General features: G+C 37.3%; 1 protein-coding gene across 1 annotated transcript in view; it reads right to left on the reverse strand.

The window, feature by feature from the left end:
* CFAP300 (cilia and flagella associated protein 300) overlaps positions 1-16804 on the reverse strand; it is a 29354-nt gene extending 12550 nt beyond the window's left edge. The window contains exons 1-4 of the mRNA XM_082410071.1: positions 16647-16804; positions 16356-16437; positions 5991-6066; positions 539-705 (exon numbers count right to left, since the gene is read on the reverse strand). Of these exons, the coding sequence (XP_082266197.1) occupies positions 539-705; positions 5991-6066; positions 16356-16437; positions 16647-16756 (435 nt within the window). The 5' untranslated portion in view covers positions 16757-16804. The remainder of the gene's footprint in view (positions 1-538; positions 706-5990; positions 6067-16355; positions 16438-16646) is intronic.
* Between the last annotated feature and the right edge of the window lie 4998 nt (positions 16805-21802).

The raw sequence follows: 21802 nt of genomic DNA on the forward strand, positions 1-21802 counted from the left end.
AAATCAGGAATTAGGAAAATAATCCATGTCTTCTGATGCCAAGTTCAGTATGCCTCTCATTAAAACAAAAATTAACTTAGTTAATCAAATGCCTTTTTGATCTCAGCAATGAGATTAAAAGATTATTTCCCTCCAGGGATGTTTTTAAATATTCATTTGATATGTTAAGAGAAAATATTGAAGAAAAATAATCATCAATTAAATAGGCCAGAGTTTCTTGACCTCAGCACTACTGACATTTTGGGCCAGATAACTTTGTTGTAGGGACTGTCCTGTGCATTGCATGATGTTTAGCACCACCCCTGGCCTCTACCCATTAGATGTCAGTAGAAGCCCACTGAGAACTAATGAAATACACACATAATCAAGTTGATAAGAAAAGTGCCATCCAAGAAGAAACCTACCCGGATAATGATTATTACTGATCATTATTCATTGATAAGAGGTATTTTATGGGTTTTAGGCAGGCAAAAGTTTTTGACATTAAGCATTTCCTGAAATGAAATTCTATTGTGGAAATTTAAAATTCTGTACTTACTTTTCGTAATTCATCAGAAATAAGGAAGGGATCGCAAAAAGAATCTAAACATTTAACAATATGTCCATTCTCTCGTACAATATCTTCATCATATAATGGATTAAAAAATGACATTGAAAGCTGTGTGCAAGGAACGTTTATAGCTTCAATTTTTTTCACTTCAGTTCCTGAATAAAGAGATATAAAAATTAATTTAGTACTCTCAATTATTTCCAAAACAAATATCACTCTGCAGAGATTCTAAGAAGTAACCAAATACAACATATGTTTTGATATATTTAAAAGACACATTAGTTTAGGGATTTTATTAAATTCTTATTTTGCAGGTTGTTTATTTTTATTAATTATTAAAAGTTTATAACAAAATTTCACCATTTCAGGCCTAGATGAAGGATATGTAAATTAGAAAATACTTGAAAATGAAATATTTATTGTGTAGTAGGAGGTTCTTAGATCAGTTTTAATGTATATATCAGAATTGCCTATAAAACACAGAAATTGCTTCATATGATTTTGGATTTGTATTATGCTTAATGTTTTATAATTCATATTACAAAAATTTTAATTAAGTAAGGATATTTCTAAAGTCACTGAGGGTATTTTGAAAATGTTTCTCTCCATTTAAAAATTTCTCCCTTGTGATCTCACTTACAGTGTTTATTACAAAAAAAAGGTTTTCCAAATCAAGGTAAATTTCAAACCAGGTCCTAATCAAGTTATTACAAGTGTTAGAGAAATTTGAAATCATGGTGTTCTGTCTATTTTTCTCTTGTAGCTCTAGTTCTTCCCATTTCCACACCAACACCCCCCCCCATTTATTTCCTGAATGTGTCTTTCAGGAATGGATTTTCTGTTACTAGAGGGTCTATTAAATTCCAAAAAGACATAAAGATTAAGGTGAATACTTTTATTATTGCCTCAGTGAGTCACTCAATCGGTTTCTCTCTTTTATGCACCTACATATGCACACGCACTCATTCAGATATAAAGGGGTGGAGTTCTCCTTGTTCAAAGTTCTAGGACGATTGCAGACTTAGATATGGTGGGTCCTCTCCCCAATATATTTGCTGGATCTCTGACCTGAGAAGCAATTTGAGCTTGAGAAGAGTAATGGTGATTATTTGCACTTCCTCCCTCTGGCTGCCCACCCAGAGTCTTGCTAGGACCTGTTGCTCTCATTCTGATCCTAAGCTGGGCTAGTGTGGAGGCAAGAAGAATGCCTGGAGCCAAGAACTGTGCATGCCTCAGTTATTTCAAAAGATATGCTGCTAAGAAAAGCTCCTTTTGTTCTAGAAGCAAAATCCTTCGGGGGATTAAAGTAAAAAGAAGACCGTAGAAAATGACAGAGTAGGTCTGAGTAATATTGGAAGACCAAAGAACAAGAGCAGTATAAAGCCAGACAATTTTCAAAGATGGGTTGGTGGTCATAGGGTGAGGGACTGACATTGGGCAACATGCCATTTTAATAAATCTACCCTATGTCTGATTTGAGGAGTGGCAGGAGGGTGTGGATGGTGAGAGAAGGTAATTGAATTTAAACCACTTAATCTGAAACATAGAAACAGAACTTGCTATGGACTGAATTGTGTCCCTCCAAAATTCATATGTTAAAGCCCTAACCCCCAAAATGATGGTATTTTGAGATGGAGTCTTTGGAGAAGTAATTAGGGTTAGATGAGGTCATGGGTGGGGTCAGGAGGACCTCAACATATGAATTTTGAAGAGACACAATCCAGTCCATAGCCTTCTGCCCCTGGCCCCCCAAATTCATGTCCTTCTCACATGAAAACTACATTGATTCTATCCCAACAGCCCCAAAAGTCTTAACTCATTCCAGCATCAACCCTAAAGTCTAAAGTCCAAAGTCTCATCTAAATATCATCTAAATCAGATATGGGTGAGACTTGAGGTACAATTCATCCTGAGGCAAAATTCCTCTCCAGCTAAGAACCTGCAAAACAAGACAAGTTACATGCTTCCAAAATACAGTGGTGAGATAGGCATAGGATAGACATTTACATTCCAAAAGGGAGAAATAGGAAAGAAGAAAGGGGTGATGGTCCCAAGCAAGCCTAGAACTTGGCAAGGCAAATTCCATTCGACTTTAAGCCTCAAGAATAATCCTCTTTGGTTCAATGTTCTGCTTTCCATATCTACTGGGGCGGTTCTTCCTCCAAGGAAGTGTGTTGTTGAAACTGAGGGGGTGACCCTGACGATCTCTGAATTGCCTTCTCAGTCCTTCTTCTCTTTTCTTGAAGAATAGCACATGCTTACAGCTGAGTGGCTCCATGGTCTGGCCCTGTAGGATCTAAAAAGTCTGATAGCCTTCATTTTGTCTCATTTTTTTCTGTCCCCTTTAGTTCAAGCTGGCAGTGTCTTTGCTGGTACAATCCCATCTCTATTTCTGGCTTCTGCTGAAATGGCTGATTAAGCCCATGAGTTGCACCCATGATCTCTTTATCAAATGGTTGCTCAAGGACACACTTAGTGTGCTCTTCAGAACAAGCTTTCTCATTTTCTGCAATATGGATATGCTGAGAATTTTCCAAATCTTCAAGTTCTGGTTCCGTTTCGCTTAACAATTCCTTCTTCAATTCATCTCTCTCCTTCCATATTTTACTATAACCATTCAGGAGGAAACAAGCCACTCCATCAATACTTTGCTTAGAAATCTCCTCAGCAAATATTAATTTTATCACTTACAAGTTCTATTTTCCACAAAAACACTAGAACACAGTTCAGCCAAGTTCTCTGCCATTTTATAACAAGGACTGCCTTCCTTCCAGTTTCTAATGCCATGTTCCTCATTTCTGTCTGAGACCTCACCAGAATCAACCTTAACATCCATATTCTAGCATGCACCTCAAGACTCTTACAGACTATAACCATTACACAATTTCAATGCTACTTCCACATTTTTAGGTATTTTTACAGAAGCACTCCACTTGGTACCAAAATCTGTATTAGTCTGCTTGGGCTGCTATCACAAAATACTGTAGACTGGGTAGTTTAAACAACAGACATTTATTTTTCCACAGTTCTATAGGGTGGGAAGTCTAAAATCAAGATGTCAGCTGATTTAGTTCCTGGTGAGGACTCTCTTCCTGGCTTGCAAACGGCTGTCTTCTAGCTGTGTCCACATGTGACAGACTCTTATAAGAACACTAATCCCATCATGAGGGCCTCTCAAGACCTTACCTAAACCTAAAATCTCCCGAAGACCTCACCTCTAAATACTGTCACATCAGGAGTTAAGGCTTCAATATAAGAATTTGGGAGGGGACACAATCCAGTGCATAGCATACACTCTCTGTTATGTAGAAATTTGGTTAAATTATGTCTCCAGCATTTATAAGTTTTACATGCATCACTAAGATCACACAGAAAGTTAAGCATGTATTGTTTTCTCCCCCCTCAATACTAGCATTACAATACACTGGATAGCTCCTTTTTATTTAGTGTCCAAGTTGGTGCTTTTCTGGAAACCCCATTAATGTGGAAGTGACAGAGGCAAGATCAGTTCTAGAGCCTGGATTTGAATCTCAACTCCACCTGGCCAGCTATGTAAAACTGCACAAGTTACTTAGCTCATGCCTCTGACCCCTCATTTCTGAAATAGGGATATACAGTAATACCTCTCTGAGAGTTGTTTTGAGAATTAAAGGAGGTAAATGTGCATAATGCCCTTAGCTGAGCACATAGGAAGCACCCATTACACGTCAGCCAAAGAAGGGCAAAGTATGTCTAAAAGAAGGGGGCCGTGGCAGTTGGCTGAGAGGATAAATCAGCACCAACAATTGGCAACGTAGGCAGTGTAGCCAGTAGTGAAGGAGATTCCATCATCACTCTCTTTAAACCTGGTTCACTTGCTTGAAAAATGTCTTTTCTCTAATTAAACAAAAGCTATTTCTTATGCTTATAAAGGCCCTCAGAGTAAAATTAGAGAGAAGATGGCCGATATATGAGAAAAAGAAGAAGAAAAGCAAATAGGAGGAGATAAAAACAAATTAATGGAAGAGTACAAGCAATCCACTAGAAACTTCTGTTTCTGAAATGGAGTGCTATCTCTTCTTCTATTTTTCAAAGTACTTCTAATTGATTCTGTCAAGTACATGTGGAATTTTAGAACCTTTCTTTTTGCAATGCCTTTTACAAAAATTAGAAAAAAGTCAGTGCTGTTTTGTGAAGTACGTACCAAAACAGGGGAAGGTAGAATGCCTATTTCAATGAACGTTATCTTTTGTAAATGAGTTTACTGAAGTTACCGTAAACATGGTTTGTAAACACCATGATACATGACTCTGATAATTTCCTTTTGAAGATCTGGAAATGGTAAATATATTTTCTTAGATACTCAGCTTAACTTTGTAAGTAGTCTGAAGATCACACTGTACTAACTTTTTGTTCTATAAATTTTGCAGTGGTCTTTAGCCAAAAGCAATAAAATTTGACCTACTAAGTCCAACATCATGAACTGTTTGTAAACTTGTGCTTGACTAATACTTTATGAAAAGTTATTTTTGTGTAAGGCCACTAGAGTTCCATGAAAATATGTTGTAAGAATTTACCAAAACAACCCCATCTAATTTAAAATCAACTTACATTTTCTGGAGCACATATTCATGTTACCAACCAGATTCTCCTTCTAATTGGAATGATAATTTATTCTATTGTTAAGAGGGCTCAACCTAAATTTTCAAATACAGTGTTCACGTTTCTGTTTTCAAAATAGTCTTCTGTTAACTCTCTAATTTCTTCCTTGACCTGAGAGTTATTTAAGAGATTTGAGTGTTATTAAGTGTTTAAATGTTTGGGCAATTTTCTTTAAAGATTTCTAGCTGTGTTTCAACGTACTATGAAAATATTATCTATATGAAGTTCTCCTTTTGAGAATTTAAGACTCTCTCCTCTATGATTTAATACATTATTTTTAAAGACTGTTCCATGGTGGCTGCCAGAAATCCATTCCCCTGACCCAACTGAGATTTTACCCATGCATCCGCACATCCGTGGAATCTTACCTGACCCTTTCCCACTGGGTAGAATTGACCACTCCCCTCCTTTTGCTCCCATTGCTATGTTAGCACCTGTGATACATTATTGCACATATTTTAAAATATATCAGTGAGTTCCTTGAGTACACGTTTTCTCTTACTCACCTTTATGTTACCTGCATCTGTCAGAGTCCATGAAAGGTGCACAATAAATACTTTCCAAACAAATGTAAAGAGTGAAAAATTGCTCTTAGGTGTTAAGCCAGGATAGCAGCAGTGGACTACCAGGAGAAAGATGCAGGGCGGGCCTGGCACAGTTGATAATATTTGACTTTGATGTTGTCAAGCAAATGAGTCATTATTCACAATTTATATTTTAATAATGAAAATTCCTGAGGAAAAATTTTGTTATAATAGTAAAATAGTAATCTGAAGAGATGAAAATAAATTTTGTTTACCTAATGTAATCCACTGTCCAGAAGAATCTGAAAGTAACTTCAAATTGGGAATAACATTTGGATCTTTAAAAAAAGCCTAAAATACAAATTTGAGGGGAACAAGTTAGATATATTATTATAAACAGTAATAAGAATTAACTTCTTAAATAACTATAGTAAAATCTCATTTAATTTAAATTGGGGAAGGATAATTTTAAATTGCTAAAATGTCTTAAGCAATAAATGTTTCATAAAGAAATGAAGTTCTGTTACCTTCAAGTTGGAACAGTATGAACAATACTGTTATGTCCAAGTAGATACCTTTGGGACTAATTTAATAAATAGAAAGTAATGATTTACAGTGAAAAGTAAGAGGTTATATAATGTTTGAAAATTTTGTTTTCTTTCAACCTTGTTCTCCCAATTAACTGATGTAAGTAATCACTGCTTCCACTCTCCCCAACTAAATCTAAATCTAAATGTAATTGCCAATTTAATTCTATCCAAGGGGCACATAGAAAAGTGATAAACTTCACTTCTTAAAAAATGAAAACTTTCTGTATGGCGAAAGAAAGAAAAGTAGCCAAGAGTTTTATTTCCAGGCACCAGCAGTTGACTCTGGCTGAAAAGATCTGAAGAGAAACGTATTAAAAGTATCTTAGGTAGTCTACATAATTATCAGGAGATGTAGAGAATCAGGCTAAGTGCTGGGCCCTCAGAATAACACAAAATCATATGTAGAACTGCCCTGATGAGGAAACAGTCATCCTTGCTATAGCCCCATCAAGCACTAAAAAGATACCATGATCCTTTCCTCACCAAGGCTACTGCTGTGCCAGGATTGCCCTAACTGAAAGCTGGATGCCTTTGCCACCACCTTTGCCATAAAAATTCAGGAGTCTGTGTGTACCTCTTTCCTTAAGTTGCTCACTTTTCAAAAACTGGTTTTGCACTGATAAATCTGATTGGTAGCCCTAGATCCCAGGTTTGTCCTCTGAGTGCAAAAGAGGCAAGTATTACACAGTGAAGGAAACCATCAACAAAACGAAAAGGCAACCTACTGAACAGGGAAAATATTTGCAAAGCATATATCTGATAAGGGGTTAATATCCAAAGTACATAAGGAACTCATACAGCTCAATAACAACAACAACAAAACCCCTAAAAATCTGTTTAAAAAATGGGCAGAGAATCTGAATGGACATTTTTCCAAAGAAGACAAACAGATGGTGAGCAGGCACATGAAAAGATGCTCAACACTAATCATCAGGGAAATGCAAATCAAAACCACAATGAGGTATCACTTCACACTTGTTAGAATAGCTATCAACAAAAAGACAAGAAATAACAAGTGTTGGCAAGAATGTGAAGAAAAGGGAACCCTCGTGCACTGTTGGTGGGAACGTGAATTTGTGCAGCTACTATGGAAAACAGTATGGAGGTTCCTCAAAAAATAAAAAAATAGAGCTACCATATTATCCAGCAACTCCACTTCTGAATATTTATCCAAAGAATACAAAAACTCTAATTCAAAAAGCTATAGGGACTTCCCTGGTGGTCTAGTGGTTAAGACTTCACCTTCCAATGCAGGGGGTGTGGGTTCCATCCCTGGTCAGGGAACTAAGATACCACATGCCTCGGGGCCAAAAAACCAAAACATAAAACAGAAGCAATACAGTAACAAATTCAATAAAGACTTTAAAAATGGTCCACATCAAAAAAGCTATATGCATCCCTATTTCATTGCAGCATTATTTACAATAGCCAAGATATGGAAACAACCTAAATGACCTAAATGTCCATAGATGAATGAATGGATAAAGAAGTTGTGTTGTACACACACACACACACACACACACACACACACACACACTGGAATACTACTCAGTCATAAAAAAGAATGAAATCTTGCTATTTGTAACAACATAGGTGGACCTTGAGGGTATTATGTTAAATGAAATGTCAGACAGAGAAAGACAAATACTCCATCGTTTCACTTAATATGTGGAATCTAAAAAAACAGAACAAACCAAACCAAACAAATAGATACAGAAAGCACACTGGTTGTTGCCAGAGAGAAGGGCTGGGAGGTGAATGAAACGGGTGAAGGGGTTGAAGAGGTACAAACTTCCAGTTAAAAAATAAATAAGTTATAGGTATGTAATGGACAGCACAGTGACTATAATTAATAATACTGTACTGCATATTTGAAAGTTGCTAAGAGAATAAAATTTAAAAGCTCTCATCACAAGAAATTTTGTAACTCTGTATGGTGACAGATGATAACTAGACTTACTGCGGTGATCACTTCGTAGTACATACTAATATCAAATCATTATGCTGTACACCTGAAACTAATACAATATAATGTCAATTATATCTAAAAACAGGCAAGTGTTTTGGATTCCGCTTCGGACTTCCTAAAAAATGAAAGGTGGAAATCACTCCAAATCACATGTATGTTCAAGAAGTGTTGGGCAGTCAGAAAACATAATGATGTCCATGATGAGCAGTAAAGAAAAAAAAAAACAATAGACTGGGAGGAAATATTTGCAACAAATATGATTTAAAAGGTGGGGGAGGGGGCTTCCCTGGTGGTGCAGTGGTTAAGAATCCGCCTGCCAATGCAGGGGACACGGGTTCGATCCCTGGTCCGGGAAGATCCCACATGCCGTGAAGCAACTCAGCCCGTGCGTCGCAACTACTGAGCCTGCGCTCTAGAGCCCACGAGCCACAACTACTGAGCCTACGTGCCACAACTACTGAAGCCCGTGTGCCTAGAGCCCATGCTCTGCAACAAGAGAAACCACCGCAATGAGAAGCCCGCGCACCACAACAAAGAGTAGCCCCCGCTTGCCACAACTAGAGAAAGCCCGCGCAGCAACGAAGACCCAACGCAGCCAAAAATAAATAAATTAATTAAAAAAAAAAAAAGGTGGGGGAGGATGATATCAATGGCTTATAAAAAGCCCAATACTTATAAGAAAAACTGACAGCCTGATTTAAACATAGCCAAAGGATACAAAAAGTCATGTAAAAATTACAAATAGCCAATAAACTTATGAAAAGATGCTCAACTTCAAGAGCAGTGAGAGAAATGAAAATAAAATCCAGAAGATATCATTTTTCTCATTATATTGGCAAGATTTTAAAAGACTAGTAACAGACTTCCCTGGTGGTCCAGTGGTTAAGACTCCATGCTTCCACTGCAGGGGACACGGGTTTGATCCCTGGTTGGGGAACTAAGATCCCACATGCTGCACAGTACGGCCAGAAAGATAAAAAAAAATAAAAAGACTTTTGGTCAGAGTACCAGAAAATACGCACTCTTACATACTGCTGGTGGAATGTGAATTTTTACCACCTTTGGGGAAGTATTGGATACTATCTTCAACTTTAAAAACATGTATAGCTTATGAGCCAAGAAATTCCACTTTTAGGTATGTGTCATATAAAAATGAAATCACCAATAGTTAAGATTTTTGTGCAAGGAATGTTTTTAATAGTATTGTTTGTGGTGTCAAAACCTGGAAACTTCACTGCCCATCAGTAGAATGATTGAATAAAATGGGTGAATAATAATAAAAGTGGTTGAACACAGTATGTCTATACTAGATGGTATGCAGTTATTGAAAAGAAAGTATTAGAATAGAATGTAAGCTCCATATGCTTTTTTTCTTATTCACTGCTATATCCCCAGGGCCTGGCATTTAGCAGTTATTCAATAAACATTTACTGTATTGAATTTGAAGGAAAGCCATAAGTATTTTGAGTAAAAAGAGTAGTTTAAAAGTAATATGTTCGGATGTGAGGGCGATCTGGCTGCGACATCTGTCACCCCATTGATCGCCAGGGTTGATTCGGCTGATCTGGCTGGCTAGGCGGGTGTCCCCTTCCTCCCTCACCGCTCCATGTGCGTCCCTCCCGAAGCTGCACGCTCGTCGAAGAGGACGACCTTCCCCGCTAGAGGAGGACCGTTCTTCGGTCAAGGGTATACGAGTAGCTGCGCTCCCCTGCTAGAACCTCCAAACAAGCTCTCAAGGTCCATTTGTAGGAGAACGTAGGGTAGTCAAGCTTCCAAGACTCCAGACACATCCAAATGAGGCGCTGCACGTGGCAGTCTGCCTTTAAAAAAAAAAAAAAAAAAAAAAAAAAGTAATATGTTCGAAAAAACAAAACAAAATAAAACCTCTATTTATATGAACATAAACAAAAGTATGGAAGAATATATACCAAACATTAACAAGTCACCTAAGAAGTGGTGGTTGTGTAGGCTTGTGGGAAGAGAGGGGTTGAGAGGGTTGGATTTGATACAGAAAGATTGTTGACTCTTTGTTCTTTGTTTAGATTGTTGCAGTAAATATTTATCTTATACTGACACTCCCTTTAAGCTATCACTCTCTTTTCCTAAATAGCTTCTTGAAAGAGGAGTCTATCTTGTTTCACTTTTTTGTCTACCAGTTATTCTTCTGTATCTGGCTCCTGCTGCCATCACTCAACTGAAAGTACACTTGACATCACAATTCCAAAAATAAAATGGACGCAGTCCCTGCTCTCATAGAGTTTACAGACTAAAAGGGAAGATATTAAGTAACACGCCATGAGTGTTATGAAGAAATGCAGGGTGCTACAATGCAAGTATGTAATAGGCAGATCTACTCTAATGGTTTTGGGAAGAAAGGTTAATGCAGAAAGAACATTTAGATTTAGATCTAAAAGGTGAGTAGGAGTCAGCTGGGCAAAAGGTATACTGGTAAATTCTTAACAACGGATACCCCTTCCTCCCTGCCAAAAGCCCTGATTTGTAGCATTTGCTGATTTCCAGGGTGGATTTCAAGTTGCCAAAAGCTTAACAACCAGCAAAGCTTCCTGAAAATTTAGCAGTTAGGCTGTCCTGAGCTGGTTCCAGCATGACACTGGAAAGACTATTTTTCAAGATGGAGAAAATGTCAAGTCTGCAAGGTGAGAACGGAGGGGACTTCCCATTGAAGAAACGTAATGAGGTTCAGTGTGACCAGAGTTGATGAGCTGATGGTCTGATGAGGTTGGGGAGTTAAATAGGACCTTGTAGGTCAAGTCAAAAATTTTTATCTTAATCTAATATTGATCTAGATTGATCAGTATTTTGAGCTTAAGGGCAGTTGGAAGACCCTGAAGAGATGTAAACAGAGGAAAGATGTGATTAGAGTCATATTTTTAAAAGCTCATTCCTGCTGCAGTGTGGAGATGAATTGAGGGGCTGTAAAGAGACTGATTAGGAGGGATGGTGCTACTGTAATCCAGAAAGGTCTGATGTTCACATGAGAATGCTATCATGTCAAAATGATAGCAAGTGGGAGGGAGAGAAGTGGATGGATTCAATGAATATTTAGAAGAAAGGGACAAAGGGAGAAGGAGGAATCAAAGATGACTCTTAGAATTTTTGCATGAATAATAAGGCAGAATGAATGTTTAATGAGAGGCAAAAGTGGAGAGGACCAGGTATGTGGGTGAAAATTAGTACATTCAACAAGTATTTGTGAATGTCTACATTATGCCAAACAAGACAAAGTCTCTGTTCTCATGTTGTTTACATTCTAATGGTGGAGGTTAAAGGTAAACAATTTACAAGTATATATGCCCAATTACAAAAGTCTTCCCCAAAATTATTCTTCAGAAAAAAGGGAAGTTGCCTTATAACTTTAAAAAGTCAAATAGTGTTTGTGCAATTATTTTAATTCATATAATACACATCTTGAAAAGATACACATATGCTGGAATTAACCCCAATTAATACTCATTTTGAATGCTTTTTAGAGGTCTTCTGAAGAATCGGCAAAAGTGGGAATTTAATTCAGATTTAGTAATCATCCCTGGGGGGTATCCACTTACAATTACATTTTAAATGTCATAATGAAAGGAAGTAGGTTAAGTGGCCTGCAGTGAATTGGCCTGGAGCCAATGCAAATAAGTCTTCATAAAGGTCCCTCAAACCAACAGCTGTTCTATTGAAATCACAATTATGTACCTGAAGAATGAATTTTTTAAAAGAAAACAAAAAACCCTGCCCTAATGTGTACAAATGGTATTTTGGGTTATAGAATTTCCAGTGAGACATTAGAAGGGATTCTCTGAATCTCAGATAGCTTTAGGAAAGCTGATATCCTTTGGAAAAATATTTGATTCACAAACTAGTTCCAGTGATAACAAAGATACTGATGTCAAATGCATGTGAAGATTTGCATAAACTTGTTTCATAAAATGTGAGAGTAGAAACATATTTCTAAATTAATATTTTATATAACACAGTTTAAATGTATGTTTATTATATGTCACACATATGAAATATAAGTAGATGTTTGACTTTATCATCTATCTGGCAGACTGCTGATTTCTGATCCAATATCAAATCTCTCCTTCTTCCTTAAGGAATCCCAATTTTATTTGGGACAGCAATGTGCTCAGCTAAACGTTTGCAGTTCCTAGCAGTCTCTGTGGTATGTGGTCCTGAGATGTAAGCAGAGTCTGGTCATGAGATATAATGAGTTGTGTGGAACTTCAGAAAACTCTGTAAATTAAGGAGCTCCCTTGCAGGACATATGGAAGATTCCTGTCATTATCCCTAGTCCATGGTGAGGATGCCAACACTATATACTAAGCCCAGAGCTCTCTCTTGAGACTCAAAGTGAGATAATATATTGAACTATCTACGATATTGCCATTTGTATGCACCTCAAATTTAGCATGCCTGAAACTGAACTCATTTTCACTATATATTCTTTTCCACTTTCTGTGTATTTAAATCTGCCACTCTAATCAACCAAATCAAAAACTTGGTCATCCTACATGTTGCCCTTTGCCTAACTCTCAATTATCTTACCAGTCCTTGAGTCCTACGTTTCTCATAAATGTCTCTCCAGGCCATCCCGGTGCCCCTGTCTTAATTCAGGGTATCACCATATACTGTCTGGAGGATAACAGTTTCCAATTTGTTCTCACTGCTTCCAGACTCAGTCCTAACAATCTACCTTCCATACTTCTGCCAGGTGATCTCAGTACTTTAAATTTTACTGTCTTGCTGAAAACCTTTCAGCAACTCCTCAGCAGCTAGATAAAGTCTAAACTCCTTTGCATGGCACATAAAGTCTTATACAATATCGTCCCACCTATCTGTCTAAAATAATCCCACTTTGTCTACCTGACAAACTCCTACTCATCTTTCAGGCCCTAGCTCATGTGCCCCGTCTTTTGGAAACCCTCCTTTAACCACCTCAGTCAAAAATGACCACTTTCTCTTTTGTGCCACTACAGTACCTTGTGCATGTTATATTTTATATCACCTCTCATTCTGCAATGCAATTTTTGGTCTGTTTCCTTCTCTTTAACTGTGTATTGTTCATCTGTACAGACTTAGGAACTAAAGAAATATTTGTTGGATGAATATTTCCTTCCTTCCTTCCACCCACTTACTACCTCACAAATACACTTTTGGAACATAATTTGTTTTTAAATTGAAAGGGAAAATTCATAATCTGGAATCCTAGTTTAAGCAGTACCCTTTGTTCAGTTATAGTTTTTGTAGTAGAAATGACATGGAAGTTGGAGTCAAAGGCCTGGGTTTTGCCATTTGCTGGGCAAGCTTGCACAAATTATTTAACCATTCTGAGCTTCAGTTTCCTCAGCTGTAAAACGGGGGTCAAAACACCAAATTTACCAGATTGTTGTAAATATTAGTGATAGATGGATAAAAAGTGCTGAAAGCTAAATCTGGCACACAGGAGTCACTACTGCTTTGGGAAAACACTTTGTAAAGTAGTATACAAATGTTAATAACAATAACCACTTATTATGAGACAGGCATTTTGCTAAATATTTTATATAATTCATTTAATCTTCATATTAATCCCATCAGATATTCAGCATTATTTTCATTTTCAAAAAGACAAGCACTGTGACCATTTTGCAGAAAAGTAAACAGAGGCTGAAGAAGGTTAAGTAACTTGCCCAATGTCATAGAGCCAGTAAGTGGCAAGAGTTGGAATTTGAACAGAGACAGCTAACTTGAGGCCAAATGAGTGGGGGATCCAGGTTTTGTAGGGCTCAAAGCATAAATGATTTTAGGGACTCTAAGAATACAAAACATCTACTTTTGAAAAACTCCAAAAACATGTGAACATACTGCTGGAATATCTCAGAGTTCCTTGGAAGGGGATTCTCTAAGTGAGGAGCTTTAGCTAGTGAGGGGCCCTGAAGATTCATTAGCTTCAAGGTAAATCTCCTTCTGGGCCATGCTCTTAGCCACAGTGCTTTATTTCCTCCAAATTAGTTACATGAGTAAAAATAATGATTGTATGAATACAGTTCTTTAAATTGAAATATGGGAATAATACTGTCTACCTCACAGGAAAAAATTAGGATAAATAAACATGAAGATATTGAAAATTAGTTTGAAAAAAATTGCCTGCTATTATGGAAATTTGTTGTGCTTTATGGATGAATTTTGATTTTGTTGAAGAACTCTGTGTCTGTTGAACAACCCAAATTAATTCTACACCCTTCTCTATGAAATTTTTCTGACACCAATGACCCTCCAATTGAATGATCTTTTTTTTCCCTTGTGCCTAGGGTACCTTATAGATCCTCCAGTATAGCAATTATTTTGTCTTGTAGAGAATTCTTTACATTTCTAGCTTCCAAAACTGTACACATCACTTACAAGCTGGGATCAGGTCTCTTCATCTTTTTAATACCTCCCAGCAGGGATACAGTAAGTATCCAACAAATATTTATTGAGTAAAAGACTTATATTAAAAATTTTACAGCACTCTAAAATTCAGCAAATTAAAATCCTGATCATCTCCTTTTAAATAAATATTAATTTGAGAGCCAGTACTGGCATAAATGAAAAATATTAAAGACTATACAAATTTAACCATGAATATTTAAGAAATGTCATTAATGCCATCATCAGTGGCATATTATGTTAACATTATAACACTAACTTAGGTAAAGGGAAATAGACATTTAACCAATTTACCCTCTGTTCAGGGTTGAAGAGTATTCCACCCTCAACCCTCTGCCCAAAATTCATGTCCTTCTTGGAACCTCAGAAAGTGACCTTAGTTGGAAACAGGGTTGTTGCAGATATAATTAGTTAAAATGAGGTTATACTGGAGTAGGGTGGGCTCTTAATTCGATATGACTGGTGTTGTTATAAAAAGAGAAGAACACATGGACACATGATGGACACATGATGAGAGAGAGCTACGTGACTTTGACAGAGGTAGAGATTCAAGTTCTGCAGCTGCAAGCCAAGCAGTGCCAAGGACTGCTGGCAACCATGAGAAGTTAGGAAGAGGTAAGGAAGGATTTGTCCCTATAGATTTCAGAGAGAGCATAACCCTGCTGACATCCTGATTTTGGACTTCTAAACTCCAAAACTGTAAGACAATACATTTCTGTTGTTTTAAGCCACGCAGTTTGTGGTACTTTGCTACAGCAGCCCTGGGAAACTAATTTCCCTCACAGTAAATATTTTGGTTTGTTAATTAGGCTAATATTTTCTTCACTGCAGTATCATTCTGTATGAGATGATCTGATTTTTTTATTTGCTGGCAGTCTTGCCATGGGTCTGTAAGATCCTTGAAAGCCAGGCTCCCTTCTGTCTTGTTCCTTCTAGAAACCCCACCACTTGACAGAATTCCTAGTACATGGTATCTCTCGGGAAGTGTTTGTGAATGAGTAAATAAACTATGCCAACTATGCTACAGTCAATGCCTGAAGGGCATGAATGGCAAAGATAATATCACAAACCATAACAGTATATTCCATTTAATTGAGGATTAAAAAACTTCAGGATTTTAAATAAGGTGAATGAAATTTAACAAACACACCAGAATTTGCACCTTCAAATGAGTTTTTCCCTTTTCAAAGCAGCTACATCTACCAGCTAAAGACTTATTCCAATAACTCTGCCACTGCTTAAGACTTTTTCTGGAATTCTTCACTGGAACAGCTAATAGAGCCTGTACTCACAGGGTAGACTTGATTTCGAGAAACAACCAAAAGTAATTTGACGCTAACCCTAGGAAATAAAGCTGGTGATAAAGCTGGATAATATTTTAAAATGAGGTGTACCTACTAAAAGAGAGACCAATTTTCTAGCGAGAGATTGACTTTTCAAAATGGAAAAGTTCTATATGGCAGGATACTGAAGATGAGCTAATTTATGGTGATATGAAATGTGAAAGTTCCTCTTAAAACTGATCATTTGAACCTTTTTCTTATTCTCAAACTCCAAGAAAACGACGTCACTAAGTAATGGCGTCTTCACAAGAATTTATGCCGAAGTGGGAAAAAATGTAAAACCAGCAGTGGTCCATGGAACTCTCCAACCCCTATACCAACCATAACGAAATCGTCCTTCCGATAAACCTGAAACGTCTGGTCAAACCCGAACGCCTGCGCCTTGATTCTACCCAGCATGGACCTGGGGCAGAGACGAGAAAGACAGTCAACTTGGGGTAGCATCCTCTGGGGGAGCACATTCAGCCCGTCCCACCCACGGAGTCTGCCCCTCGCCCCTGTTACTGCTGCCTCCCGGTTTCACTCAGGAAGGGGCCGCTTCGCCGCCCGACCCGCGTATCCACAGCCGCGAAGACCGAAGGACTCTTCTCTTCCTGCCCCTCGGCCTCTCACCACTGGCGGAGCCGGCTGGTGGTCTCCGGGGTGCTCAGAGACTGGAAGGTTTTCTGAGGCAGGAATCTGAAGTAGTAGCCGCCCGAACGCCCCAGCTCCCCAGCCGCCATCTCTGTCTTGGCTGCGCAGAGCGAGGGCCGTTTCCATAGCAACGCGGGGCCGTTTCCATAGCAACCCGGCGGCCGTTGGGTGGGCCAGACGCTGCGGGGGCGGGGCCAGAGTGGGGCGGGGTCACGGGTCTACCTAGGCCGAGAAGATCCGCCTCCAGCCCGGCGGCAGCTGGCGGAGGAAGAATACCCTTTGGGGTTCCGGGGAGCCGCTACCGCAGCTCCTCTCGCGCGTACCGTCATTCTCGCTCCTTCACGCCGTCTTAGCGGAGCTGGAAACTAGGGGTTGGGGGCGGAGAAAAATTGCCAGTACATACTTGTTGAAATTAACTCGATAATAATTACGCTGCGTAGGTTAATTTCTTAGTCTCAAACGCTGTAATCTTAGATTTATACCTATCTAAGTTTAGTGACTCAAACATTTCTGAATAAAAAGTTATTCTGAATTAATTAGGTTAATTAATTAGGTTTATCTATTACGACTACTTGGGAAACTATTCTTTTACCATCCGGCTTTTTTTTTTCTTTAAAAGTTACATCTGAAGGCTAAAAAAATTTTTCCATATACACTACAGGACAACGTGCTGTTTAATAGAAACACATATTTCTTATTTCCTATTGAAAATTACCTTTCGTATCTATAGTTTTGTTGTCGTTTTGTTTTGTCTAATAGCTGTGTATCTGAGCTTCAGAAGGGGGAGAGAGGAATGTTGTTCTTTTCCATCTCCTTGCTAACTCCCTTTCCTTTTCCCCTAGTCCTCCAAAAACTGATCTTGATTATTCCATATTCAGCCAACAGCAGTAGGAGAGAGAGGGAGGGAAACGCACACACACAGAATATTCGTTTTCGTTGTTGATTTTATTTTTTCATCAAGCCTTTGTCTTCTAAGTAGATTAGTCCTTTTATGTTGTGGATATGGTTGGGTTTAAGCTTACCATCTCGTTTGTTGTTTTCTAATTCTGTTCTTTTTTCCTTTAATCCAAAAGTAGGCAAGAAAGAAGGAATAATAAGTATTTTTATTATTCCATTTTTCTCCTTTTAAGCTTTTTAGTTATACATTTCAGTATAATTTTTAATGGTTACTCAAGATAAAATATGACTCCTTGATTTATTACATAGCACCTTAACCCATCACTTACACTATGTTTCAAACAAGAACCTTACAACAGGTAAAATCTATTTATTCACTTTTCACGTTTTGGGTTTTTTTGGTCAATATTTTACTTCTACATAGGTCCAAAATACATTATTTTGTTACTGTTATTTTAAACAGCCAGTAATATTTCATATTTACTAGTATATTTACCCTTTACATTTTTCTTATTCCTTCCAGCAGTTCTGAATTTGTAATCTGGGATTATTTTCATTGAGTTTGAACATCTTCTGTTGGTATTTCCTGTAATTCAGGTCTTCTGATGAGTAAGTTTCTCAGAGTTTGTTGTCTGAAAATGTCCTTATCGTCATTTTTAAATGATATCTTACAACAGACTGTACAGAATTGTAAGTTGACAACTTTTTTCCAGCACTTTAAAAATGTATTCTGTTGTCTTCTGGATTCCAAATTTTTGTTGAAAGGTCAAACATTAGTTTTAGTGTTGCTCCGTTCAAAGTCATATGTCTTTTTTTTTCTCTTCCTGCTTAAAATTTTTTTCTTTGCCTTTGGTTTCAGTAGTTTGGCTATCCTCTTCTGTCGTGTGTGTGTGTGTGTATGTGTGTGTATTCTTGTGTATGTGTGCTTTTGTGTGTGGCTTCTGTTTTCATCCTGTTTGGGATTTGCTGAGCTTCTTGAATTCTTTCACTGATGCCTTTTAATCAGTTTTTAAAAACTCAGCTATTATCTCTTCAAATATTTCTTCCACTTTGTTCTCACTCTTCTCTTTTTCTTGGACTCCAATTACATGTATATTAGAACTTTTAACTCTTTCCCATATTTCTCTGTTATATCTTTTTCAATTCTTTGTTTCTTCTTGTGCTTCATCTTTTCCATTCTTTATTGACCTGACTTTGAATTCACTAATCTTTTCTGCTTAACTCTTAATTTCAGATATTTTATTTTTTAGTTCTTGAATGCCCATCTTAATCTTGTTTAATATATTCTATTTAAATCTCCATTTTTTCATTCATTTAGTATACATTTTTCTTTATTTAACAGGTTAAAGTTATATTTAAATCTTTGAGTGCTTCAATAGGAGAATTATTTTTGGATCTGCTTCTTTTGCCTGTTTTATTTCTTGATTATAAATCATGTTTCTCTGCCTTCTCACACATTTAACAACTTTTTGTTTTAGGTACAACATTGTGTGTTTGAAAAGTGTAAGAGATTCAGAAGACATTATCTTCCACTGGAAAGTATTCACTATTTGAAGGTGAATAGCCGATAACTTTAATATAATCAGGGATTCAATGGGTCAAGGCTGAGTTTTAGTTTTAGTAGGACTGAACTGCAGTCCACCTCTTTTCTCCTATACCTTGAGCAGGCCTGATTGAAAATCTAACAGATCTCTATCTTCTTGGCCCCCAAAGATGAGAAAATTCAGGTTTTCCTTTCAGAGGTGTTGAGCTTGCTCTTTAGCGTCCCACATCCTACAGCACTGAAATCTAGCAAATGTCTTAATGGGGAGACTGAATGTGTGTTTGAGGCAGGCCCCATCCTTCCAGTAGGACTTTGTTTTCTAAGCACCTTGACATTATGGAAAATCTCATTCTGTGCTTTAGAAGCCTTTGAAGAGCAACTCAGCATCCTACACATAGTACCCAAACTCAGCAAATTTTCTTTGGAAGTGTAGCCATGTTTGACCCTTCAGATTTCCTTGCATGACCACCAAAAGTCATTCAATCTTTACTTTGCGTATCAGCCAGTAAATGAGACTACTGAAAGAAAGGTCTTGTAAACATCAGCTCATCTTGGAAGGATTTTCTGGGGGAAGTATTAGAATGTAGATTCCTTGATTTCACCGCCAGAGATTGAGATTCCACAGGTCTTGGATGGTGCCTAGGAACTTGTATTTTTAATATGCTCTTTGGATGAATTCGATGCAGGTTTTCTACACTATTCATTGAGAAAAACTTTCCCACACTTTCTTTACAATTTATCTTAAATCCCATCTCATGAAGAAATTTATTCCAATACTTCTGTCTGACTTTGTATACATTTAGTTTTTGCTAGACAATCAAATATTTGGTCATATACTATATTGTACTTTTATTTTTCTGATTTTTTGTGAACATCTTTCCAAATAGATTACATACTGTTCAACATGGGGGAATTTGCTTGACATTTTATAAAAACATTTTCCACATGACCTAAGCATGTAGTATTTGTTTAGTTAATTTTTTTCTAGGTTTTTCTGGTTTTATTGTGGTATAACCAACATACAATAAACTGCACGTATTTAAAGTGTACAATGTCATGAGATTTACTATATGTGATCTTTGTGGGGTTTTTTGTTTTTTTGTTTGTTTTTTCTTATTAGTCATCCATTTTATACACATCAGTGTATACATGTCTATCCCAATCGCCCAGTTCATCACACCACCATCCCAACCCCCCGCCGCTTTCCCCCCTTGTTGTCCATACGTTTGTTCTCTATGTCTGTGTCTCAATTTCTGCCCTGCAAACCGGTTCATCTGTACCATTTTTCTAGGTTCCACATATATGCGTTAATATACGATATTTGTTTTTCTCTTTCTGACTTACTTCACTCTGTATGACAGTCTTTAGGTCCATCCACATCTCTACAAATGACCCAATTTCATTCCTTTTTATGGCTGAGTAATATTCCATTGTATATATGTACAACATCTTCTTTATCCTTTCATCTGTCGATGGGCATTTAGGTTGCTTCCATGACCTGACTATTGTAAATAGTGCTGCAATGAACATTGGGGTGCATGTGTCTTTTTGAATTATGGTTTTCTCTGGGTATATGCCCAGTAGTGGGATTGCTGGGTCATATGGTAATTCTATTTTTAGTTTTTTAAGGAACCTCCATAATGTTCCTTAAATTTTTTAAAAAATCCCCCAATAAAAATATAGATATAATTATACTTATTTTGGATTTAGGATGCTAATTTAAATTAGGAATTTTTTGCTTATGTTTTGCATTACTCAAAAGTAATCATTTTTATTGTGTTGTTGATGAAATTCATCCTCTTTTTTTCAACCCTATAATCAGTGATTATACTTCGACTGTATAGTCTTAAGTTCAATATTTACTTGGAAATAGATAGTTTTCTAGTTGTTGTTTGTCACTTAAATATGCATGATTGGTATATGTTCTATACAACCTTTATTAATTCGGTCTTGACAATAGTTTTTTATCTCCCAATTATTTTTAAGTTTTCATTTTTTAAAAAAATTGCGTAAGTAACACATGTTTAACACAGGAAAGAAACAAGTAAGCAAAAAGAATAAAAATACCCATAATCCCAGAACTATGATTTTTCAACTTCTTGGATCAATGAAGAACATTTTCCATAGGGAGATTTTCCAGAAAAAAGATGTTTTCAGTCTAAATTTCATTGACTCACACTTTAAGGAGTCTTGGCTGGACAAGTATATGTGGAAAAATACCCTCCCACATTTACAAAACAGTTCTCATATTGTGTTTAATTTTATGTATGTTTATGGTTTGTTTTATCTTTATTTTTATGGTCAGTTTCAGTATTTTCACAGTACAGTATTGTTATAGATTAGGGTCCTTGGACTCTTTTTTTTAAAAAAAATAATTAATTAATTAATTTATTTATTTATTTTTGGCTGTGTTGGGTCTTTGTTGCTGCGTGCGGACTTCATCTAGTTGCGGTGAGCGGGAGCTACTCTTCCTTGCAGTGCGCGGGCTCCTCATTGCGGTGGCTTCTCTTGTTGCGGAGCACGGGCTCTAGGGCACGTGTGGGCTTCAGTAGTTGTGGCACGTGGGCTCTAGAGCGCAGGCTCAGTAGTTGTGGTGCACGGGCTTAATTGCTCCGTGGCATGTGAGATCTTCCTGGACTAGGGCTTGAACCCGTGCCCCCTGCATTGGCAGGCAGATTCTTAAACACTGCGCCAC

The sequence above is a fragment of the Balaenoptera physalus genome (assembly GCF_965194825.1).
Source record: "Balaenoptera physalus genome assembly, chromosome: 10".
NCBI lineage: Eukaryota > Metazoa > Chordata > Mammalia > Artiodactyla > Balaenopteridae > Balaenoptera > Balaenoptera physalus.